This window comes from Cyprinodon tularosa, unplaced genomic scaffold (assembly GCF_016077235.1).
Source record: "Cyprinodon tularosa strain WSP-4 unplaced genomic scaffold, ASM1607723v1 ctg26, whole genome shotgun sequence".
Taxonomy (NCBI): Eukaryota; Metazoa; Chordata; class Actinopteri; order Cyprinodontiformes; family Cyprinodontidae; genus Cyprinodon; species Cyprinodon tularosa.
This window is the reverse complement of record NW_024038961.1, coordinates 1,528,732-1,554,734: the sequence shown is the minus strand read 5'-3', so window position 1 is coordinate 1,554,734 and position 26,003 is coordinate 1,528,732. Positions and strand designations below refer to the sequence as shown.

General features: G+C 38.0%; 1 protein-coding gene across 1 annotated transcript in view; it reads left to right on the top strand.

Annotated features, from left to right (window-relative positions):
- The window catches only part of rapgef5a (Rap guanine nucleotide exchange factor (GEF) 5a), a 57,690-nt gene that overhangs the window by 14,215 nt on the left and 17,472 nt on the right, over window positions 1–26,003 (top strand). The window contains exons 2-9 of the mRNA XM_038288888.1: window positions 2,897–2,947; window positions 6,682–6,788; window positions 7,276–7,397; window positions 8,328–8,505; window positions 18,395–18,476; window positions 18,616–18,664; window positions 18,791–18,864; window positions 22,691–22,870. Of these exons, the coding sequence (XP_038144816.1) occupies window positions 2,897–2,947; window positions 6,682–6,788; window positions 7,276–7,397; window positions 8,328–8,505; window positions 18,395–18,476; window positions 18,616–18,664; window positions 18,791–18,864; window positions 22,691–22,870 (843 nt within the window). The remainder of the gene's footprint in view (window positions 1–2,896; window positions 2,948–6,681; window positions 6,789–7,275; window positions 7,398–8,327; window positions 8,506–18,394; window positions 18,477–18,615; window positions 18,665–18,790; window positions 18,865–22,690; window positions 22,871–26,003) is intronic.

The following is a 26,003-nucleotide window of genomic DNA, read 5'->3' as shown; positions in this document are numbered from 1 at the left end:
ATAACCATCACCATTAATCTGTGACTCCATGCGTGCCCATCTCACAGCTGATGTGAAAAACATGGGGAAACAAATTAACCCTGTGCTCGCTGTTCAACCGCTCGACATCGGTGTGAACCGGACCCAGCAGGTGCAGCAGAAGCAGCGAGTTTACATGCAAAGTCAATGGTTGACGCGCGTATAGGTGCAGCAAAAGGTCCCGCAGCGCGTTTTGAGCCGCAGGTGCAGCACGTCGGGATCGTTTAAGCATCTGACGCACCGCCAACGCGCTGCTGCTGCTGGAGATGGAAAAATTGAAGTTTTGCTGCTGGACGCGCCGCATCAACCAATCAGAGAAGCTGATCTGGGAGCTGACAGCGAGACAGACACAGCGCTCTGATGACATATGATATTAAATGAAAAAGGCTGGATAGATGAGGAGATGATGAAAGCGTGGCTGAGGCAGGTGTAGCCTATGTGAGGAGACCAGGTGTTTTTTTTCCACGCATCACCATCGCAGTTAATCTGTGACTCCATGCGTGCCCATCTCACAGCTGATGTGAAAAAAAAGATGAATCAAATGAACGCTGTGCTCGCCGTTATCCCGGGGGTCTGACAAAGGAACTTCAACCGCCCGACATCGGTGTGAAGCGGCCATTCAAAGTAAGGCTGCGAGCGGCGTGGGAGCGATGGATGACCGACGGAGACCACAGTTTCAGGATAAGTGGAAGGCAGCGCCGGGCAAGTTACGCCACCGTTTGCGGATGGATTGTAGATGGACTAACGTGTCTGCTGGCTCTGTTGTTCAAGCTTTCGCAAAAGCAGGCATTATTTCTGAGGAGCTGCGCTGCACGGAAAGTGACTGACAGCGAAGAAGGGGAAATTGGCATGTCTGATTTAGCGCAGCTGTTTAATTCAGAAACAGAGGATGATGACTTCGATGGGTTTGATTAATACTTTGTAATAAATACATTAATAAAGCACAATCATACTCAGTTTTGCTCCCGCTCTATTTTCTACCTGAAAACTTAATTCAACAGCAGCCTCTGGGCGGGTCTCCTCCTCTTCACCGCGGTGGCTGGCAGGTGTTTTTCATCTAAATAATCTAAATCTTGCAGCTATATTTGCTGTGATCAGTGGGAATAAAGTAGTTTTAATATGTTTTTAAGTGAGAAAATACACCTGAAAACTTCATAATTGCAGTCAGTTCATCCAGATTATCTATTTCTGTCGGAGGCGCTCAGACCCCCACATACCAGCGGTGCACCGACAGTAAATCCCTTCAACAGCAGCCTCACCGCGGCTGCTGGCAGGTGTTTTTCATCTAAATAATTTAAACTGCAGGCACCAGGATACCGGTAATAAAAGTGAACATATTCCGTCGGCAGGTTTCAGGATTTTAAGTTAATTTAGGAGTGACCACAGCGCTGTGTCATCTGCGATGTGTCTGTCTCACGGCCAGCTGCCAGGTTTGATTAATAGTTTGTAATAAATACATGAATAAAGCACAGTCATACTCAGTTTTGCCCCCGCTGTATTTTTAAATACGCAGTAGAGGTATTTAAAGGTAGTAGAGGACATGTACCTGTATATAAAAAACGCGCCCTATAGTCCGGTGCGCCTTATGTGTGTGTTAAATACAGAAATGGCACACATAACTGAGAGTGCGCCTTTTAGTACGGTGCGCCTTATGGTCGTGAAAATACGGTAATTACAATTGTCTGTATACTTTAACTTTACACACAAGTTGAACAAAGTACTTGACCTTTAATAAAGGGAGGGAAACCCTTTATGACTCCGGTGGAGATGGAAGATCTGTTGGTGTGAAGATTGTTAATATTCAACCAGTTTCTGTTTGATTTATGGTGATATTTCTGTTTCGAAAGATTTCTCAACATGATGGTATTCTTTGTGATTCAGTCGCTCTAACACCTTTGCTGTTATTTGATAAAGTAAACCAGTTCAACCTGAAGCACTTTGGAATGCAATCAGTCAATCAGGAAGCGGAAATGTTTTCTTTATAGATCCGAGAGGCAGAGTTTTTTTCTTTTTTTTTCTTTTTTTATTCTTACATTAAGTCTTCAGTTTTTTAAAAACTTTTTTTGTTGCCCGGTTTATTTATATGTTTTGTGATTTTATTGTGTTTAGTTTTTTTTTTTAAATTGTTTTCCTATTTGTAATAGTATGATCAGATGTTGTAGGTTTTGAAAGACAGTGCATCATTTGTTTTTTTTTTTTTCTAACTTCAACTTTCCTGCTTGTTAAAATATTTGATTTACTCTTAATAGATGAAATATTATCAAGTTAATACAGTGTTTGTGTCGAGTCATCTCCCTCTTTATTTACCTTACACCTTTAGTCATTGTTAATCTGGTTTATAACCAGTCTTTCTGCACCATGTCTACATTCATCTTCCTGTTGTGGCACCACAATGATCCATAAAGATTAAGGGTTTATTTCCTGATAACGAAGTAAGAGTAGGCTAGGATACTCCAAGGAGAAAGGCTGGGGGTGTTGAGGGTTTTTTGTAGATTTCCTGTAAAGGGAGGGAGGAGGTGTTCCCTCTGATGGGTGCTATTTATTGATAGTAAATGAGCCAATATGTGTTTTGGGCTTTTTTTTCTTTTTAATTTGGATAAATGTGATCTGTAAAGGTTCCTGACAAGACTTTAAGATTAAGCAATCCTATTTTCCTTAAAAGTGTGTCATGGTAACAGGTTTAAATAAAAGCATTTATATGTGGATCAGCTGCGCTTATTTCTGCTATAAGGTCAAACAAACCTGACTAATGTTTTTAGAATAATAAAACCCGTCCTCTCTCCTCAGATGTGTTTGATTAGACTGTTTACCATGTGAGTGTTTGTGTGTTAACATGTTGGGCGACTTGGCTCTGATGGATTGTGTTTTGTTTCAACAGCAATCACCTGACACTATCCCTGGACCGAGCACCGGATCAACAGCTCACAAGGTAAGGAGGAGGCATACGACGCATATAAATGACATCATCCCTTTTTAGTTTTTGCTGTGAAGCACAATAAAGTGTTTATTCATACACAGATGACATCAGTCAGGATATCACCTAAAGCTTTGTCCAAGTTGTTCCACCTCCTATGTTCACACACAGGCCTGTTTTTTGTGCTTCACTATAACATGATTTTGCCGTAACCTATTTCTCAGTAGTGCAATATGCAAAAAGCCTTAGAGCTAGAATATTTTAGGTAGATTATTTCCCTTCCTATTTTTTTTTCCAGAAGATTTAGCTTAAAGGGATACCTGAAGCCACATCTCGGCAAACTTATAAAGAACAAACTCCCCCCATAATTATGTTTCTAAAAACATTATATTTGAAAATGATGCGTGCTTGGTCAATTTCTTAAAATGTGTGCTTTAACGTCCAAGTTTCTGTTATAGAGAACCAGTCTGGCATGGATTCCAATGAAGCCAGTTAGTCCGACATTTAATGCAGTTATGCATATTGGATGGGAGTGATGTTTGTAGTTTTATAAGTCATTTTATAATTTTGGTTAAACCGTTTTCTCTGAACGGCATAGATGATACTAAAACCCTACATCCCTATTCTGGTTTATCCACAACCAACAAGTTTCAACAGTAGCTTGGAAAAGAAAGTACAAACATATGAGATGTTTTACATTTTTTGTTCCCATCCAAGTTCCTTAGAAACACACAGAAAACTAAAGTGAGACATCAACTATCCGCTCTTAGTTGCTAGCTGGCACCATATGCTACGCTTATATACTGTGTGCAGAATTATTAGGCAGGTTGTATTTTTGAGGATTATTTTTATTATTGGGCCACAATTGTGTTCTCAATCAACCCAAAAGACTCATTAATATCAAAGTTTCATATTTTCGGAAGTTGATGTGTTTTTTTAGGCAAATTAATAGGCAATGTAATAAGAAACAAATATATACCCATCTCACCTGTTTATTTTCACCAGGTAAATCAATATAACAACTAAAAATTCAGGAATAAACATTTGCGACATTCAATAACAAAACAAAAAACAATTCAGTGACCAATATAGCCACCTTTCTTCACCATGACGCTCAAAAGCCTTTCATCCATAGATTCTGTCAGTGTCTTGATCTGTTTGCGATCCACATCGCGTGCAGCAGCCACCTCAGCCTCCCAGACACTGTTCAGAGAGGTGGACCGTTTTCTCCCCCTTTAGATCTCACATTTCATGAAGGACCACAGGTTCTCGATGTGGTTCAGATCAGGTGAACAAGGGGGCCATGTCATTATTTTTTCTTCTTTGATGATCCCAGCCCATACCAGTACCCCACTTCCACCTTGCTGGTGTCTGAGTCGATACGGAACTTGCTGCCCTTTACTGATCCAGCCTGGTGCCCATCCATCTGGCCCATCAAGACTCACTCTCATTTCATCAGACCAAAACACCTCGGAGAAATCAGTCTTCAGATATTTCTTGGCCCAATCTTGACGTTTTGCCTTGTGTGTTTCGGCTTTCCTTACCTTGGCCAGGTCCCTGAGTATTGAGCACCTTGTGCTTCTCGGCACTCCAGACATGTTGCAGCTCTGAAATATGGCACAACTGGTGCTAATGGCTTCCTGGCAGCTTCACGCTTGCGATGATCTGGCTTCAAAAAGCTTGGCAATTTCCAAACCGCTGCACCCCTCTGAAAGACATCTGACTATTTTTGACTTTTCAGAGTCTGTCAAATCTCTTTTCTGACCCATTTTGCCAAAGGAAAGGAAGTTGGCTAATAATTAAGCACACCTTACATAGGGTGTTGTCATTAGGCCTCACACCTTCTCATTACAGAGATGCGCACCACCTGATTTACTTAATTGGAAGTTGGATTTCAAGCCTATACAGCTTTGAGTAGGACAACATGTATGAAAAGGATGAGGTGACGAAATTCTTATTTGCCTAATAATTCTGCAAACAGTGTAATTACCCAATTGTTACCACTTTTCTTTGCAGGGCCTTCACTGATCTGAAACTTGCATTGCATACTATAAAAATACTTATTTTTCTGTAGAAGAGAGACAGCTCAAAACTCAGAGTAAAAAAGTGACTCAAAAACTACACATATCCTTAGATATTTTTAATATTGAGAAAGGAGAATCCTACTATACTCGAGTGCATCTTTTTATAATAAAGTCTGCAGTGTCAGAAAAAACACAGGACGTTTTGGCACATCCTCTGCAGAATTGACCAGATGTTCCTTCTGTAACAGCTTTACTGATATAGACTAAAGAAACTGGGCACCAACAGGACGACTTTATGAACTGGTTTATTAGTCCGGCTATCTGCTCATGTATAGCCTGCTGTCGATCATGCCACTCATAGCTTGCCAAATGCAGTTTTAAACCCATGTTACTTTAAATAGTGATTTCTGGTACTCCTTTTTTCTACACCATCATTGTCTGTTTTTGTAGCCAGATATATTTTCAAATTATAAGGTAATATATAGGAAGTAATGACTGGCAGTGGTCAGAAACCAATGGCACAGAGAGGGTGCTTTTCTGCTTTGTGCTTTGCACAGTCAGGAGTAACTTTGGTTACTTCAGCACTTTCTCTGCTATCTCATTACTACCAAACAGTTTTTGCACAGTTTTAACTTTGGTGCTTTTGAAATCCTTGGCATCCCTTAACACTTGTGAAAGAGCCATGTCTACTGTTGAGAGGATGGAGTGTAACATTACATGCTTGATACGGGAAAGTCATTTTTTTAGCACTGCTGTGGTGGTTACCTCGGAGTCCCCTCACAGTGACACCTGGCACTATGATCATACATTTCCCTTTAGTATTTTTGGACCTTTTTGTATATGAAAATAATAAAAACGTGCACCGTATCCTAGTTTTGCTGTACTTGTCTCTGTGTAAAATTAATGGAGTGTTTGGCTCATTGCCTATTTCCATTTAGGCAGGTTCCACTGTCAGGCCTCATGTTAAAATCTGCAGTGCTTAAAACTATACAGGAATTTATGCCTAGCCTGATAACTGTAAAGTTAAAAGGTATCAGTGCACATTGGGCGCTAGTCAACTCCCTTCTGCAGTTGTGCCATTAGGATCTCCTTAATTAGTGGATGATAGTTTTGAGAAAGGAGGCATCAGTCCCATTGATCAGCCCCTGTAAATGTTGGACAAACAATTCTAACAGTGAATCTACTTCCCAAATTTAAAGAATTAGAGCACCTCCTGCTTCTGGTGCCACACTATGAGGACTGTTTTGGCTCCAGAAAGGTTAATATTGGATTTTCAAGCTGATCCATGTGCTAGCTATTGATTTTTATTATGTTTCAACAAGCTTAAAGCACGTGTGAGCTTTTATTGAAAGCATCTGATGTTCAGTGCAATGTGTGAAGCCTCTTTACTTATGAGGTATGCTCTGGGGGCATGTTCACTAAAAGGTCTGATAAATACTACAGAGGCATCAGCCATGTAAACAGTTTAATGGAAATACAGATGTGTTTATGACGGCATTGACAGCAGGACTGTAGACATAGTCAATGTCTGATTCATCAGGGGGAAAGAAATCGAGCCGTCCTTGTGAGCCGGTCAATGACAACAGCATGTAACAACATTAGCTTCCCACAATCTGATTTATGCACCTGCAAATAACTTACAGGTTTAACAAAATCTGCTCCTCTTGTTTTCTTTTTATTATTTTAAAAGGAAATGTATGTTCTAATTATATGTGTCTGTTTCAGTCTTGCTCGCAAAGTTTTCCATGTGCCGGTCGGTCTGTTAGGAATGCCTTCCTCTCTCATGGACCGTACCCAGCTAAAGACAAGATCCACCTGGCCAGAATCATACGGTACGCTCGTCTCTCCCCATTTGGTTGTTTGTGTGCAGAATTGAATCGATTAGTTCAGCCAAGCATGTACTCTGCCTCACCAGTCACTGGAGAGCCCCATTTTAATTGGTTAGTCAGGTTGTTCATGCAGTACAATGAACAAGGAGGAATGTGGAGCACAACTCTATGGCAAATGCTGAATGAAAGTTGAATGAAATTAAGCATACTTACAAAATACCCAGATAATTAAAAACAAAGAAAATGATAAATATGTGGATACTGCTACCTTAAACACACCTGCACAGACAACAGTTTATCTTTGTGGGGAAGCAGAAGAAGGGCATTCACTGCTTCTGAGGAAAACTCTTACGTGGAACTAATGAATAATCAATGGGTATTGATTTGAAAAAAAGAACAACCTTTCTTGCCAAGAACTGTGTGCGCTTCATGACATTATATGGTCCAAGTTGTGCGTTCAAATGTTGGTCTATGCCTGTGTTTTTAACAGGCGTAGCTATGTGGGAGTGGAGCTGGTGCAGTGGCTGTGTGAGCAGTGCGTGTACGTGCGCTGTCGGACTACTGCTGTGCGTGTCTGGCAGGTGCTGCTGGAGCTGGGAGTCCTGCTGTCTGGTAATACACACACCCACACACCCTCACACATGCAGATAGCTAGAACAGGGCTTCCAAATTTATAGCCACCTACCAGCGACATCAGCACATCTCTAAAGATACAAGTGCTTAACTGTTCTTTTCAGCAGAAAGGAGAGCTTCATTTGCTGCCTCATTCACCTGCTCAGCGCATGAGCTTGAATTTAGTGGAGAACTTTCACATTGAAACTGGGAATTACAGCACCCTATATCATAGCCCCATTTTCCACTATTGTTTCATTATTCTTCTGAAAAGAATGAACTCTCCTGCTATGGTAGAGTTTGGGGGTATGATGGATGGATCCTCTGTTTTCCTTTTGTTAGGACCTTGAACAAAGACTTGCTGCTTTTTAATGGTTTCTTAACATATTTAAGTGCAACATTTGTTAAATTCTGCAGGTTTAAAACAAATAATCAAAACATTTAATCATCTTCGCTCAACTTTTTTCTGATTATTGGGGTTGGTTGATCACAATTTTTGATAACATGTTGTTTACGTGCACATCCTGTTTTTAAAATCTTAAACCCAACTATTTAATTAAGAAGCATTAGGATATATGGTGTAATTATTATGATCATGCTTATTGGAGTCACTTCCCTTAACTAAGTACCACTGTGTAGAAAATCCGCTGTTATATGGCAGTAAGTTCCCTATTTTATAGAAAAAATACAGTCTTCTGGCACAGAAATCTATAAAATGCTTGAAGCTTTATTTGTAAGGCTGACCTCAAATATGAACAGTTTTTAATGAGAACCTTAAAAACAATACTTTTAATATTTTAGGATTGACTGATATTTCCTACTCTTACTGCATAAAGCTACTGTTGCATGTTAAAAATATTTATTTGAAGGTAAAGTTTCTCACATTACCACCTGCTGTTTTTGATTTCATTCTGTTTGATTTAATTTCAGTGGACCAGCGGGTGGTGTTTTCAGACTCCAATTCCTACTATCAGTTCAGTTTTGAGGAGTGTGAGTCCGCCTCCTGTGAGTTTCGCTCCAATGAGGGGGAGTGGCCAGAAGCTGTTAAGCTCCTCCTACAGCTTGCACCATACGTTCAGTTTCGCTCTGGAGGTGGAGCCAATAGCCCGTAAGTAATAAATAAATGTATAGATATACATTAGTTATCCATCTTTGTAGACCTTTGGGTTGTTATACAGTAAAGGTGCCTTTTGGAGGTTTTTAAAAGTATCCAATCGGGTTTTGATCGTATTGTGTATTTTTGCTGCAAAAAAATTAAATATAAGTAAATGTATTTTTCTTCAAATAAGTGAATTTTTTCTTGTATTGAGTATATAACTGACATACTTTGTCAATGGAATAGGATTATGTATTTGTTAAATAAGGAAAAACAACAAATGCAGTCTCTTATTTCAAGTGCATAATATCTAATGATCTTATTTTAAGGGTAAAAATACTCACGCCATTGACTGATCATCTTATTTACTGGCTCAAATTAAGGGTAAATGAAACAAAACAATACATAAACCTCTAGAGATAAGAGAAGAGACAAGAAACAAAAACAATATCATTCAAACCAGAAAAGGCAAAAAGACAAGACAGGGGAGGCAAACAGATGTTACAAGAGAGTAGAGATGTCCCGATCCAGGTTTTTGCACTTCCGATCCGATACCGATATTGTTTTTGGACTTCCGATCCGATACCAGCCTATCCGAGCATGTATTTAAGTTTAAGTTAAAGTATTTAGCCTTAGTTGTAAGACTCATGTTGAAAAGGGTTTTAGTACTCTTGATAACATCTAGCCAGCTAAATTAGGTGAGATTGAATTAAACACATTGCTTGGTAACAACAAACTTACCTGTTTATTAAGAGATAAACACAAACTGGACAAAATTACGAATAGCAATCTGAAATTGCACAGTGAGCAGTAAAACCGTAAACAGTTAAAAGTGCAAGTATTACTGTAAGTTTTAATAAAAATGCAAAACAGGGGAGCACTGGCGCAAAATAGTGGAATGGATCGTTTCAATCGGCGAAACTGGAAAATACGGACCAGATTTTTTTTTTCAAAACTGGATCGGCAGTCTGGATCGGCATTTTACATGCTTTGCCGATACCCATTTTTTTGCCAATATCGGCGTCCCGATCCGATACGTGGATCGGATCGGGACAAGCCTACAAGAGAGCAGATGATTATATCACTTTATTATTTTCGTAATAAGAAATACTAATTATAACCAAACAAATTCTTTATAACACATCACACATCTGAGAACAAGTGAGCGAGATTTTCAGGAATATGGATATATCACAAATGCTTTGGTCTATTCTTCAGTCCATATGTACCTTTTGTTGCCTTCAGCCATGTTTTCATATGCTGAAGGAATGTCCAGAACCTATTCTGTGCTTCCGTCTCCTGTTTAGCTTATTAACTCTTTTTCAGTAAAGCCAATTACTATCTTTGGTGAGTGTAAAAATGTATTAGGAAATTTAGGGAAGTTATTTTTAATTTTGCAGATTTTGTCCACTTTGTCTGATGCGATACTTCAGATTGCTCACTAAAAAACAAGGCTATTGGCACTCACAGATGCTTCTAAAGCTCTGGACGCATCATGATTAGTAAGTCAAGTGATTAAACGGGTCTTCAGGCACTTCACATACTGACAATTTAATCTATGCAGAGTGGTTTGCATAGTGTGGGGCAGCTTTCTATGAATACAGAGTGACACTTTTTCAACATCATTCCTGTAAATTGACACAATACATAAAAAGTTATCTGATTCCCAATAATAGCATAAAGAAAGATGTAACTACAATTTGGGAAAGCTATCATTGTAATTTACAAAAATTTTTTAAAGACTTTATTATTATTTATATATATTGATATATTGACCTATCCATGTAAAGCAGATTTCTGATTCCGAGCATCTCAATGCAAATATTTCTGGGACAAAAAAAAGGAAAAAATCTGTCCTATATACATTTTTCTTTCCTAAAATACAAATGTGAAGACGACTTTGGTGCACATATTGTTTTGTAGGTATATGCTCCTCATGCTGCTGCCTGTGCTCTGTGTCTCCTGTGTTGTTTCCCCAGCTTTATTCTGTACCCGCCTCTCAATGAACCCAAACAGCTGAGGTATTCAACTTTAGAGCCACTGAAGAGCAGAAAAAATAGCTTATCTTCTGTGCAAAGCATCACCTAAAGAAATGTCATCTCACCCATCAGAACTCTGATACAAATAAGATGCATAGCCATATTCCTAATATTTTAAGCACATGCAGAAGCAAGGGTCTATGAACTGATTTTTTGCTGCAAATCTTGGGAATAAGAAAAGTGTTTCCAACACTTGTAGCAGTCATTATTTTGTGGCAGTGATGGTGAATTATACAAGCAAAATTCTCTAGGAGGGAGAGCCCACTTTAAGTCAGAAAGACTTTTTCTTTCCAGGTAAAAGGTAATCTCAAAAAGAAATTTTTAAGCTAGAATGATACATTTCTTTGATCAATCTGATGATTTATATTTGAGGCTATAAATGAAAAAACCTATAATGGTTTAAATAAATGGAAATTGTTTATTTAAACTCCAAGAAGAAGCTTTTAAAGAGATGCAAATTTTTCACCTCAGAATTTCTGTTTCCCTCTTTGGAAAATTATGCTGTTATGTTAATCTGTAATAAATATTATATTACCATTAACATTTTAACATCAAATAACAAAAAAAAAAACGAAATAAACTAATTAGAAATCTGGAAATTGCAGTTTAACCAAAAAACGTAGAAGCCCTGGAGACACTAGAAGGTCTTCACTGACCTGAAATGAAAAGCTCATTGTTCCTTTATAGTAGCCCGAAGTGACGAGCATTTGCGTTGAAGGTCATTTGTCAATTTGATTTGTGGTCGGAAGAAATAAAATGTAAGTTACACTGGTGTGTGTGCTTTTCTGTCCTTGGAATAAATAAGTCATGCATCCAAAGATCCTCCTTAAAATCCCTGTGAGGAGCTTAATCTCTGCTCAGTGCTTTACATCCTGTCTCCATAGTAGCCCATTTATTCCCACATACACACCTGTTTATAAAGATGAAGGGCACTTGTATTGAAAAAGTGACACATGATGTGATCACTCACATACATGAGATGGTCTCAGGCCACTTTCAGTCATACACTCCGAGTCGTGTCATTCAGAGTTCCCTGCTTTGCCGTGACTGTAAGTCTGGCTCCTGCTGAGGCAGCCACTGAACTCAATCTGTCACTCAGAGAAATATAGTGAGATCTGTACGTGTTTAATGAAACTGAAGCATACAGGTGCTGGTCATAAAATTAGAATATCATGAAAAAGTAGATTGATTTCAGTAATTCCATTTAAAAAGTGAAACTTGTATATTATATTCATACATTACATACAAACTCATATATTTCAGATGTTTATTTTGTTTAATTTTGATGATTACAAATGACAACAAATGAAAATCTCAAATTCATCATATCAGAAAATTAGAATATTGTGAAAAGGTTAAAAATTGATGGCCCCTGGTGCCACACTCTAATCAGCTAATTAACTCAAACCACCTGCAAAAGCCTTTAAATGGTCTTTCAGTCTAGTTCTATAGGCTACACAATCATGGGGAAGACTGCTGACTTGACAGTTGTCCAAAAGACGACAATCGACACCTTGCACAAGGAGGGCAAGACACAAAAGGTCATCGCTAAAGAGGCTGGCTGTTCACAGAGCTCAGTGTCCAAGCACATTAATAGAGAGGCGAAGGGAAGGAAAAGATGTGGTCGAAAAAAGTGTACAAGCAAGAGAGATAACCGCACCCTGGAGAGGATTGTGAAACAAAACCCCTTCAAAAATGTGGGGGGGATTCACAAAGAGTGGACTGCAGCTGGAGTGAGTGCTTCAAGAACCACCACACACAGACGTATGAAAGACATGGGTTTCTGCTGTCGCATTCCTTGTGTCAAGCCACTCTTGAACCACAGACAGCGTCAGAAGCGTCTTGCCTGGGCTAAAGAGAAACAGGACTGGACTGCTGGTGAGTGGTCCAAAGTCATGTTCTCTGATGAAAGTAAATTTTGCATTTCCTTTGGAAATCAAGGTCCCAGAGTCTGGAGGAAAAGAAGAGAGGCACTTCATCCACGTTGCTTGAAGTCCAGTGTAAAGTTTCCACAGTTAGTGATGGTTTGGGGTGCCATGTCATCTGCTGGTGTTGGTCCATTGTGTTTTCTGAGGTCCAGGGTCAACGCAGCCACATACCAGGAAGTTTTAGAGCACTTCATGCTTCCTGCAGCTGACCAACTTTTTGGAGATGCAGATTTCATTTTCCAACAGGACTTGGCACCTGCACACAGTGCCAAAGCTACCAGTACCTGGTTGAAGGACCATGGTATCCCTGTTCTTAATTGGCCAGCAAACTCTCCTGACCTTAACCCCATAGAAAATCTATGGGGTATTGTGAAGAAGAAGATGCAATACACCAGACCCAACAATTCAGAAGAGCTAAAAGCCACTATTAGAGCAACCTGGGCTATCATAACACCTGAGCAGTGCCACAGACTGATCGACTCCATGCCACGCCGCATTGCTGCAGTAATACAGGCCAAAGGAGGCCCAACTAAATACTGAGTGCTGTACATGCTCATACTTTTCATGTTCATACTTTTCAGTTGGCCAACATTTCTTTAAATCCTTTGTTTTTATTGGTCTTCAGTAATATTCTAATTTTCTGATATGATGAATTTGAGATTTTCATTTGTTGTCATTTGTAATCATCAAAATTAAACAAAATAAACATCTGAAATATATGAGTTTGTATGTAATGTATGAATATAATATACAAGTTTCACTTTTTAAATGGAATTACTGAAATCAATCTACTTTTTCATGATATTCTAATTTTATGACCAGCACCTGTATATGGAGAGCGAAGAGACTCTCACGTCAATGTATTCTTCTGAATGTCAACTTGAAAGGGTGCATGTACAGACAGCATGTAGAGGAGCTGACAAGATGAATCCAAATGTCATATTTATGGTAACTCTTGTGTAGTAGGCACATAGACATCTGTAATTTGTATCAGTAACTCTATACAGTATTGTGGCTGACAGGCACTCCGAGTTACTTTATTTCACTGCTTGCACAAGTCAGCAGGGTTCAGACTAATGAGTGGAAAACATCAGAGCCACTTTGTGTCCAGCTGAGTATTCTAACTAATCGTGTTCTGACAGCAAAGCTCTAAAAACCAAAGAATTTTTATAGCTTTACAAATGCAGAGATGTTGAAAAGTCTTGAATCATAGCTCTTCAGAGGCATAAATATTTATTTATGTCGTTTTTTTTTTATCCTTCAATCCTTTATTCATTGTCTTTCAATCTACTCTAAGTGCAGGATAATTTTCAGAGGTATCCTTTATGTCTGACAAGCTACTCTAGTGACTGAGGTCATAAATCAGACATAAATGCTCCTCATTTTAAGGGATGAACAGAGTGTCTTCATGGACAAATTGACAATCAAGCAATAGAGTCTGACAGTGTTTTGGCACCACTGGGATGAGAAGGTTATCACCTGAAAACCTGGCATATAGTAGAAATAGCATGATTCATCTCCTTAGGTCCGGTTTCAGGTCTCTGCTGGATTTTTACAAATGTGAAATTATTATATGGTACCAGCGAAAAATATACTGTAATTTATACAGTTTTTTTTTTTTACTTAAACTACACATTTCAATGGATTTGTAGTTCATTTTTATATTATTGAGCAACAGAAACAAACACATGGTGAGGAGGAAGGAATACAATACATGGGTTTCTAAATATGGCACCACTATTTATCACAGTTTGAATTGAGGTTTAAAAGTGATGTTCCGTTTTAGTTCTATTGCAGACCATAAAGTTTTTTTTTTTGTCCCATCTGTCCAGAGCAACCTCCTCTGCATGTTTGGGGTGTTCCCTGGAAAACGACAAATGGAATTTCTCATGGCTTTCTTGACATTCTTCTATATACAGGCGGTCAGATTTGGTGGTTGTGTAGATAATGGTGTTCTGGTTTATAGACTCTATCTCTTAAGCTGTGGATCTCTGTATCTCCTCAAAAGTTACTGTCAGCCTCCTGTCTACATCTGGTCTGTCGGTACAGGTGGAAAGCTGTGTCTTGGAAGGCTCTTAATTGTGCTTCCCTAGCTACGACACAAAAAATCTGTGATTTATCTATAATTAGAGGCCTGATCAGATAAAAAATGTTTGATGTTAACATGTTAATCTGAAGATTACAATCTGATTTCATCAGATCGGAAAGAGAGAGGTGGTTCTTCCTGATTGGCATTCCATTTGGTGTCCATGTTCACACCAGTTTCGATCTTTGGAGAAAAATAATCTCCACTGCGCATGTGTGCAATGTCAGCGTGATGTTTTTCAGACATTTTTCAGGAAAAATTAGACAGTTTTGCACATGCTAAAATTATTAAATCTGATTAAACACTTGGTAGATGTGTACACATGTCTTGATCAGATCATTTTACTTTGTGTCCAGATAAATGGAGATTTTGCATTTCCAATTAAACAAGGATTAGAGCAGATCATGGAAATTTTGAGTATGTAAGTGTAACTATTTTTTGCATTTTCAGATAATTGATGACATACAGTAATGATTGAGGAATTCAACAGTTTGAATCAGCTGGTGCATCTTAAAATTGCAGAACTTGGAGACCTCTGCTCTAAAGGCTGTTGGTCGCACAGAATTTTATTTTATCGCATTAGACTGGAGGGGGTTAAATAGGTAGGCATGCCATTATGTTCATGTTTTTATTTTTAGAAAAGAAATTGAAATCTTTGCAGCCTTTCCTTTTAGCTCAATGTTTATGCATTCCTTTGTGATGGTCCAAATATAAACACACTCAAGCTCAAAATGAGAAAAGATTCAAAAGGGATAACAACTGGAAGGTACAATATGGCTTTAATGCATAGTTTTTATTTGACTGAAAATTACCCTTTTTAGGAATCCATTATTTTTTTTTTTTAATAGTATAGTATAATTAGTATCATGCTGTTATGGTAAAGTTCAAGGACTGGATTTAGAACTTATACATAACTATTAGTGCAAAAACCTAAAATACAGTAAAATGTGTTTGCAAATGTCTCTCCATTTCTCAACAGAGGACCATTGTACAGTCTCGCTCCCTGTTTGCCTTTCTACTTAAAAGTGAAACCTTCAAGCTATGTTGGAAAAACAAACAAACAAAAAATAGAATTATGTAACCAGCATGCTGGTCAAAAACACCTGATGTACCAGAAATGTATTGGGCATTCTGCTCTGCATGCTTCGCTTGTCTCCTCTGTCACAGACTGTTACTTTTGTTCTTTATCAATTATTTCTCTCTGTACTTTAGTCTTTTACCCAAAGAAGGTTTACTTTGATTCTGGGATGAGATAGTATGAGGGATCTTATGCTGTGTCCCTGAAAACATCACAATTCATATAATTACTTTACTGTAACATGTATACTTTGGTAGTTTCTTCACATGAACTCATTTAGCATCAGAACATAATGCTTCCTGTCAAACCCAATGTTTGGCTTCATCTGATTTTTGCTTTTTCAAAATAATTAATTTAATCAAGCTTTTCATTTTTCTGCCAGTTCATTCAACTTGGGTTCATTCATCTATAATTTATGAAAATTTAGGCAGAGCTTTAATCTGGTACTTTGAGTTTGAGGGAAATATGTGTGTAAAGTGCATTTTAAAGGTTTAGTGCGGTGAGAGACAACATTAATGTTTAATTGTTAGATGTTCTGGCAACTTCAGTGGAAGGCTGCATTTGTTAAAGTTTGCTGATCAGACTATGAACTTGTTATGGAAGGGGTGATGTTAATATTTAAATCACACTACCTGTGCATGTAATTCATTAAATCATAGGGTACTTCAGTATCTTTACGAACTTAAAACAAGAATTGAATCTAAGCTTTCCATTAGGAAAAAAAAAATCCCTACTTGTTTATTTTTCATGCCTCTCCTTATACACATGTAGTAAATTGTTTGGTAGAGTAGTTGGAAACAATTAGCAGTTGCTTTCCCTGTCTTTGCATGGAGAAGGAACAGAACTGCCAAGAGCTAAAATATGACACCTTTGCACTGAAAGGAGGAATGTTTTTGCTCGCTTTGCATAGTACTTTGGTTCCACATGCTTCATTTATCTATTTTAAATGAAAGATTCAGATTCTGCAAAATGCATCTACAGCATATGACATTCATCTGTTACTTTAAAAAAAATCTTGCACCAGTAAATACGTCCATCTGCATTACAGCACAAGCTTTCAGCTCTTAAGACTGAACATGTACATTTTTCATGAAGAACGATTTGTGTTCTTTGCATCATGAGGCGCTTGATGTGCTTTGAATGAGGAGGTGGTGCAGGCACAGATCATGTAATTCCTCAGCAGTGCTACTTGCTGCTTAATGGCTGGTGACACATCTCCTACTGTGTTTCACCTCCAGCTCTGGTACCTTCAGGCTCACAGTGAGTCACCAAATTACCAGCTGAAGACCGGCTGAAAATAAAACCTAATGATCCCGAAGAGAATGGATTTAGCATGATAATTTAGATAACCTTTTTTTTTTTATATCTACAAAGGGACTTCCATATTTGGTAAACATCTAGCCCCGTTTCACCATATTTAGGAGAAAAACACTTTTGTTTATCCCTATTGTACAGGATTGGCAGTAAACATATGGCGCTTTCACTCTCCTTCAAGGCATCTAGAGATCCACCTGCCTGTGTCTATATCTGCTCTGGAGTTCTGTAGCTGCTGTGTCAGGCTGAAGGCTATTGTGTTATCACCTAGTCTCTGGCTTCTTCATCTATCATATCCCTTATCAGATCACACTGTACACACATGCACACACAAAGTCATACCAGGTTTCCTCTTCTTTCCTCTACAGCAAGTTTCACCGGGATGTGTGGATGCAATCCAAATTGTATGCAAATGGAGCTGAGCTTGTATGTGTCTGTATGCTTCAGGGTTGAATGGGTGTGTGTGTGTGTGTTGGGGGGGATGCAGTGCATGGGAATCCAGCCCTGTGCTTTAGTTTTCTTAGAGTTCATATTGGAAGAGGCACCCTGAGGTGCTGTCTACTGCTGTTCAGGACCCTCTATGCAAACCTTTTATCCCTGCTGTTAGAATAATGTAGAATTTACCCCAAGTCCTTTCACTATCCTATATATGCGCACCGATGAGGACAAACACTAATGCATTCATGAATGCACACAGGCTTAGGAAAATCCTTAGGATTTAGACATCCACTTGCATTGTAAAAATATATTCTTACAGCTGCTGCATTGCTGAACTTACATCCACAGATCCTGAATGTGGAGCATTTTTACATGAGGCCACATAAATGAAAAATAGACATTTCGTGAACGCATAGGCTTAATAAAAAGTAAGACCAGAAGCAAACTTCTTAAAGCAGGTGTTTGGGCTTCTAGAGAAGGATACTTGGTGTAGGATTTCATCCATTTAAGGATAGAGGCTATTCTAAAGAAACTCAAGTTTTTTCTTTATTTGATTAAAACTAAAATGCAAAGAACTATTACATTTAAATCCATATAGGTTCTACAAATGTGGAATATTTCCCTTTTTTCTCTTATTTTCTGTATGACTGGACCATTATTTCATAATGCATTGTGTTCTGAGGTGTTGTGATAGATAATCTTAGGAATTAAAGGACACATCCACATTTATCTGAAACAGCAGGATATTTAAAAAAAGGGGAAATTTGAAGGTGGATTTGTTTGAATAAAGAGGACTAATTTTCATATAAAATATTCAACATGTGTGTTTTTTATGTCCATGGATTCAAATATCCAGAGGAGATTTTCATATTTATGTAAGATGTAGTTCTGTTCACAGGATGCCAGGGGGCAGTGTAGAAAGACTGCAGACACAGGTCTGAGGGGAACTTTTACACCTGAGGGTTGTTTGGTTAGAATATTAAACAGTTGCAAATAAAGCTCTGTCTGCTTCTTTAAGGTCAGAGGAAGACTCTGAAGGTAACCGGGACATCTGCAGCGAAATCCTTCAGATGAAAGCTCTGGAGAGACTTACTTCTACGGTTAGTGCAACCCAGAATAAAAAAAACAAAAAACAAAAAAAAAACACACAAATAAATAGATCTGATTAAAGAAAATCCTCAAAATCATTGTTTGTATTTTTTCATGTCACTCTTTTTTTTTTATTATTGTTTTGAACAGGTACAGAGTGAGTTGGCAGCAGCTCTCGCTAGAAAGACTCGCAAAGCTTGTAAGTAATGTTGAAGTCAGATTGTTTCCTTGAAGCACCTTTTATTATAACTGACCGTCATTTACTCTGAAACTATGCAGCTATGTATTAAATAATAATCGGGAATATTATTTTCTTTGGTTGCAGTATCAGAGCAGGACTCTGAGACGACTGAAACAAGCCGGCAGGAATGTAGCACGCCCAGTGAGGAGAGCAGCCCGGTAATATACACACCAACACTAACTGGAGTATGTTATTGAAATGGCCCAATCAGTTATTTAAACCATTTTTCCCCTGTTGCTTTGCTGCTATACTGCATGGAGATTGCAGTATGCTAATGTAGACTATATTTCCTACATACACTGTTACACACACATACACACACACATAATGCAGTAAATACAGAGCAGCCAGTTCAGTTGCAAGCTAAACACAACTTTAAAAGAAATAGGAGGAGGTTTCTACTTTTTTTTTCCTAAAAAAGGTCACTTGAGTCCACGTTTTATTTATGTGGAGGTACACACATGGCTGAACTGAGAAAACGGGGTCAGAGAAGAGTGCAGAGCAAGACCTGTGCTCTCCCTCATCCCGTGTCTGTACAGTCAAAACCTTTTCCCTCCATCAATTATTAATTCTCTCATCACATCATAGAGATTAGCAAAGGTGGGGAGAGAGCCCCATCACACACAGTGTTTTTTACTTCAGCACTTTACATGATTTACAGCTGAGTTAACATAAAAAAAGTTATTTTCCTATTTATTATTTCTCTTGTTCTTATTAGATTTAAATGAGCTATTGTTAAATAAAAAATATATTGTAGTAGTCTGCCCTACCCAACACCAGATCAACTGTGCTTTTAAACACAAAAGTGGAAGGAAAAAGTGAAAGGAAATCATTAAAATGTACAAAACGCATTGGGAGTGATATTGATTTTGACTATAAAGAACAGAAAGCTAGGTGAAATACTATGAAGTAAAATGTAACCCAGTTTGCATTAAGAAGGGAAGCCCTGAGAGAGAGAGAGAGAGAAAAAAATGAAGAAACTACATCGGTACAATAAGAAAAATAAATCATAACATTTTATAGCATTTTCTTTGGAACCACAAATTAATTGAATCTGTGGAGATAAGGGTGATAGCTTTCCAACCTCATCATCACAGATAAATCATCAAAACATCAGTGAGAACATGCAAAGAGCAGGTTGTTATTGCTGAGAACAAATGTCATATTGAATCAAAAGTAGTATTTAAACAATTTGCTTGATGTTTGAATACATGCTGTGCTTAACTAGGTAGGAACATATTAGTATCATTAAAGATTCTAGAATTATATTTTACATAAACGTTGAAAGACAAGTAAAAATCAACTTCGAATCTTAGTCTTAAGTCCACATTATAAGGAAAAGCACTTAAAGCATTTGTATTGTCTGAAAAAAGGAAGTTCTCATTTGCTACCTTCAAAGGTTTCCACTAATCTGAAATAAAACCTTAATGTATCAGATTAAAGGAAATGATTATGCAAGCTTTATTTCCATCAAGGGTAATCTTACCTACTGCTGTTTGCTTCAGGTTTATTTACTAGAGTAACTTTGTTTGTTTGGAATGAAGACTCATATTCTAATTGACATTAACAGGAAATACTTATGAAAATATTCTCTTCAATAGAAAGACATTTAAGGTATGCAGTATTGGCTATTCCTGTTCCAAGTGTGAAAAGGTAGAAATAGAAAATAAGAGCACAGCTTTTCTGCTGTGTTATTTTTATATTTGTAATCCTTTTCTACTTAAACTGGAAAAGCAAAAAAATAAAAAAATCAGTTTGAGGGTTGAGGTCAACATATCCACCTCAACCTGAATAATCACTGTGATTGGTGATTAACAACTTGGTGCATTTCTGCCATCCTGTGGTGGTGCTAGCTGACCTTTGCTACTAGGACAATGTTTGCTGTCCCAAAAATATCACAGTGCCTTACAAAATTATATGGTGTGTATACATATTTAGCTTGTCAGGTAGAATTTTTCTTTTTAAATTAGTCTTGTCATCTTTCTTTTTATACATATCTGTGAAAATCAATTCCCATTGCCGAGTGTTCCTTATTGGCATTGGGGTTAATCTTTGATTGGATTACTCTGATATATAATGTTGTGGGATTTAGACCAACGTTGTTTACAATACTTTGTAGCCTCTAGTGTATTTTCTTCCAGGATTGCCTTGCTTTTAGCCCCATCTGTCTTCCATCTTTAATGCTGGCCAACTTCTTTTCTCCTGCTGAAGAATAGCATGCCCACAGCACATTACTGCCACTGCCATGTTTCTCCATGGAGATGGTGCTTTCAGGGCCATTATAAATGTTATGTTTTTTTGTTTTGTTTTTTGTTTTGTTCATTTTGGGTATTCTCCATGTCTCATCTGTAGAAAACAGCAGTTTTGAGACTAGTTATAGCTTTCCTTTAACAATGGCTCCCCTCTTGTGATGCCTCCATTTAGATCAGAATTAGGCCTATCTTAGAATTTTGCTCTGTATCCTTGGCTCTTCTGTTCTGTTCTACTCTTTCTCACCCATTTCTGAAAATGGTTGCATAAGGGAATGGCGTTAAATACAACTACAGGCTGCATTTAGAAATCAGTTTGGATCTATTACTTCACTGTCCCCCATCATTTATAACTTTGTGTTTGTCTCATGTGCAATCCATATAACATGCATTATAATTTGTAGCAGTAAAGTGATTAAATATGACAAAATGTGAGGGATATGAAGGGTTTTGCAAGGCTCTATTCATTTGTTAAAGAACAGTAGACCATCCAGCCACTGCTGTGATTTGCTAGACACTGATTGTTGCATTTATACCTCAGTGTCTCTGGGTGTATTTGTTGCCTGATTATTACCAGAGTCAATACTACATATTATTTGACAACTGGGACAATGAAGCAACTATATGATGTGAACGAAACCATTTTTAAATCCAAAGCTGAAAAGTTAAAAAAAAAAATTTACTTTTGTTTTTCAGTTTAAACTCTTTAAAGTTTTAATCCTCTTTAGTAAAAATAAAGCTTCAGAAACGCTCAGACGTTAATGGCTACTACTAAAAACACCCAAACACAGATAGGGATATCTTGGTATGTTTTATGCCTAGGACAGGAAGTCTGCAGCAGCTCTGCAGGAAGCAGAGAGGTACAAGCGCCTATGGTTGTGGTGTAATATCACTGTGCGTACGTGGGTATTCTATGAGATAAGAGTTGTCATCAGGGTTGGGCAGGGGGTGTTTTCCTAGTAAACAAACTAAATGATGTTAAGTATGTGTGTGTGTGCGGTACCCTCTGCTACAGCATGGTACCGTGGGATCGCTGAGCTTACAGGAAGGGTTGCCTAACTCAGAGCCAAACGAAACAAGCCCCTCTGTCTCTTGTCCAAGGAAAATAAACAGCCAAAGTTCCGCGCCACTGGTGATAACCATCACACAGGCTGCACGCAAGGGATTACATGCAGACCAAGAAAAAAAAAAGCACTAGTTGCCCTATTACGCCTCAGCTTTTTTGTTTAAAAATAAACTTTTTAATAATCTGCGTTTCATTTTCTCTTTGACGTTAGCCTTTGATATTCTTGTTTGGGTTTTTTTTTCTTCCAGTAAACTGACTATAGAAGGGAGGAGACAAACGCAACACACTACCTTCCCACTCAGACATCCATCCCGCCCACTTACTACTAATCACACACACTCACTCTTCTCACCTCTAGATTCTCTGACACAGAGCAGCCAGTCTGACACAAAGACGTGCAATAGATAAAAGGAATTACAGACTCTAATAGATAAAATGAATTAGAGACAGGGAGGAATAATAGAGAGAACAAGATAACCTAGAGAGACTTACAATTTCTTCTCATCCTTCTTACATGGACAAAAACTTCTCATTGCATCACATCTGCATTTTGCTCTGTTGAGAAGCGCATTGATCTGAGCTGACCTCAGCTTCTCAAGCATTACCAGCGTTTCTATGATGTCTTGGGACTGCGGTTTGAGATATGTCTTCATGCCTCCTGTGTTGCAGCTGGGCGGTATTTGTGCTTTGCGAGACGGTAATGGAAGTGGCGGCGGCGGTATGGGGACGGTATGCGGCCGAGAGGAGCTCACCAGCCGGTTGGGACTGGAGGCTGTTCAACGGCTGGCGAAAGATGGCTGCCGGCTCCTGCAGAACCACAACTACCGTTTACCTGACAGAAACCAGGCGGTTAGTAGAGTTTCTTGTTTTGGGTTTAATATAATTTATTAAAGGTCTTAATTGCAGATTACAGTTTCGGGCAGGTGAGTATTTGGACCTTATAATTTGTTTCCCTTCTTTTAATTGCAAGTGTCGGAGGTACCGTAGGTTTGTTTCCTAATGAGGGATGCGCCCTATATAGAGTGTGCGCAATAGTAAGGCAACCTCATTTGAGACAAATGGGCAAATAACTGAGAAAAGTGAAGATCCAACAAACAAGTTTGTAAAATGCTGTTTATGATGCTGCTGCATTTTTTTTTTAATGGTAAAGGCGTTAGAAAACAATTCCTGAAAAACATGTTTTTTTGTTTCAAAGAAGAATCACAGTTTTAAAAAACTAACTTTGGTAGTTTAAGAACCCCTTTGTCTACTGATGCTGTTGTGTTCCTTAACAGTAGCCTGTCTGGGGTGTCCAAAAACGCATGGCGCTCAGGGCTCAAGGTGGGAATGGCTACAATCGTCACTGAACAAGATATAGAAGACATTTTAAAAAGCTCTCAAATCCAATGTCGCCTTTACTATCTCTGAGGACAGTTTTTTTTTTCTTAACTTTCCTGGATAGATGAAAATAATATCAAGTCAAACCTTGATGAAGCAGATAGATGGGCTACAGACAGAAACTGCAGTCTTGTACAGGTTTGGGCAGCTGTTGGATGCAAGGTTTGGATGGAACATTCTGAGCTGAAAATTGAAATAATCTCCACAGTTTCTAAAAACATTTTCTTCCTACATTAGGGCTATAAATATTCAGCACCATTCAGGAGGATATGTTTTAATGCAAGAGACGCCACAATCCTCAGAGACTCCATAATGAGTAACCAGTAAGGCCTACCATTTAGCAGATAAACAAAATTAACCCCATTAAGATATTGTATGTCCCTCTGAATATTTGAACAAAATGTGACACTATTTTATAGTGTGAAATTTAAAAAGGAAAACAGTGCATCTCTTCCAAACACATTAGGTAGGCTGCAAGTTTGCCAGAAAAACAAAATAAACAACAACAAAAACGAATAATTAGAAGATTTGCATAAAGGCTGATGACAGTCATTTATCAAAATGTTGGATGATGATAATTTTCTTATCTTTTATTTTCTTTATTACATAAAAACATACTTTGACAGATTCCCATTGTTGGTGCACTCTGTTTTTCTTTTTAAGAATGTTGATGACATTCAGATTTGGGGTTTGTTACATTTTGGTTCACCTGAGATCAAAACATGTATTACTATTAAATTAAAATCAGAAATAAAAATTTCCTGATAACTGTGCACACAGTGCATATTCATGATTGATGGTGACGCTTTGCAAACTACTACATGTAATCTGCAAAGTAAGTTGTGGCTAGACGGTTAGCATGAGTAGAAAGTAATGGACGTCATGCGGGAAATGTTGTCATGGCTGTCGTCACTTTTAAACACAAACCCAAGTGTTAGTCATGGATTTAGGTCAAAGATGAGCAGAGTAAATCCTGATCAAGGCTACCATGACTGGCGCTTCTGTCCCTCCATGGTGCACATTTCCTGCTGCACTGACCCGTCTGATTATCACTCATGAAGACATACAGTCACTGTGATCTGACATAGACACCAGCAAGATCTCTCGCTGCAGATAAACTGGTCTTAGCTTCATTTAGATTACTTTTAACAACCACCACTTCTGTGCTGCAGCTCGTCTGTTGGTGGGTGTTAATAACGGCTTGCTGCAGTTGCATCTCAAGCTTTTATTACAAGTTGTCAGAATCTTTGTGTGTTCATTTGTGTGTGTGTCACTTTTCTGGCTAGAGCTTATAATCATTTGTAAGAGGTTTTATGTGAACGTTCATGTGCTGCGGGGTGCTGTGGCAGACTGAATCAGTACAGGCTCATAATGAGTGCGGTGTTAGTGAGGCTAACTGTATAATCCTACTCTACAGTGTATACCTAAGGGCAGTGAGCAAAGCAAAAGCGGTCTGATTTCCTCCTACTTGATGTGTTTATGAAACCTGTTGCTGATCACCCTGGTGTTTTTTGGAAGCCCAAATATAGAAAGAATACTTTTGTTTTGTGCATAGTTTCATTTCAGTTTTTGGCAAAGATGCAAAAGCAAAAATACCGGCCATCTGACAGCAATGCTGCAGGTTCATAGGAAAGATTGCTTAATGTTTATGCGGTAATAATACACTATTGCAGAGCCAAGTAAGTTCAAACTGGGTGCAGATTAACCTTTTAATAATTTCCAGACTGATATAATGAATGATAACATTTTTCAGCCATTTGTACTCAAAATATAACATGCAAATATTCAGATTTCTGTTTTTTTTTCTCTTTTACGTTGAAATGTTTGCTTTCTATGATGTTTTCAGATTATTATTATTTCATAGGAAAATCAGAATTACTACAGTAATTAAATCAAACCACCTACATTGTTGCTAGAAAACAACTGTTACTAAGATCCCATAAAACCCTATTTAGCCTGATTTTAGTGAATGATACTTAAAAGTTATATTTTCTTCAGGTCATAAATGAGCTTAATTAAAGATTTTTCAAGAAATGTTAAAAATTATGATAAAAAATTTAAAGTTGCACAAGGAAAACACGTATTCAGTATATACGGTAGTGAATTATAATATTGGTTACTGTTTACCAAGATTTTCTTCTGTTCTGTGTACAATATTATGACGAAACTCAGCCAGAACATGAGTATTGGAAAACACTGGCCTGCTTTAAAAACTCCGATATTAGAAAGTTCATAAAAGCACTTTGCTTGTATCCAGTTTTGTTTAAAGTTGATGTAACATTATGGTGAGTAAGAAATGGCTCAGTTGTTCTTATACCTGATGTTGTTAAATACTGTTGTTTGAGAAATATCACTTTATCTATCCTTTTCTACCACCCTCCACTACTAAACAAGTATAAAAATTGTATATGATTCATGCTGATATTGTATCGGGCCTGTATGGGTATTGGTAAATACTCAAAGCTGCAACATTATTATTGTATTAGAAATTTTTAAAAATGTATTTGGACATCACTAATTGTGGTGTTACGATCAATCAGTCTATATTGTGATGAAGACCATGATTAGAATCTTTAGTGATGCTTTGGTGGTGTTTTAATCATTT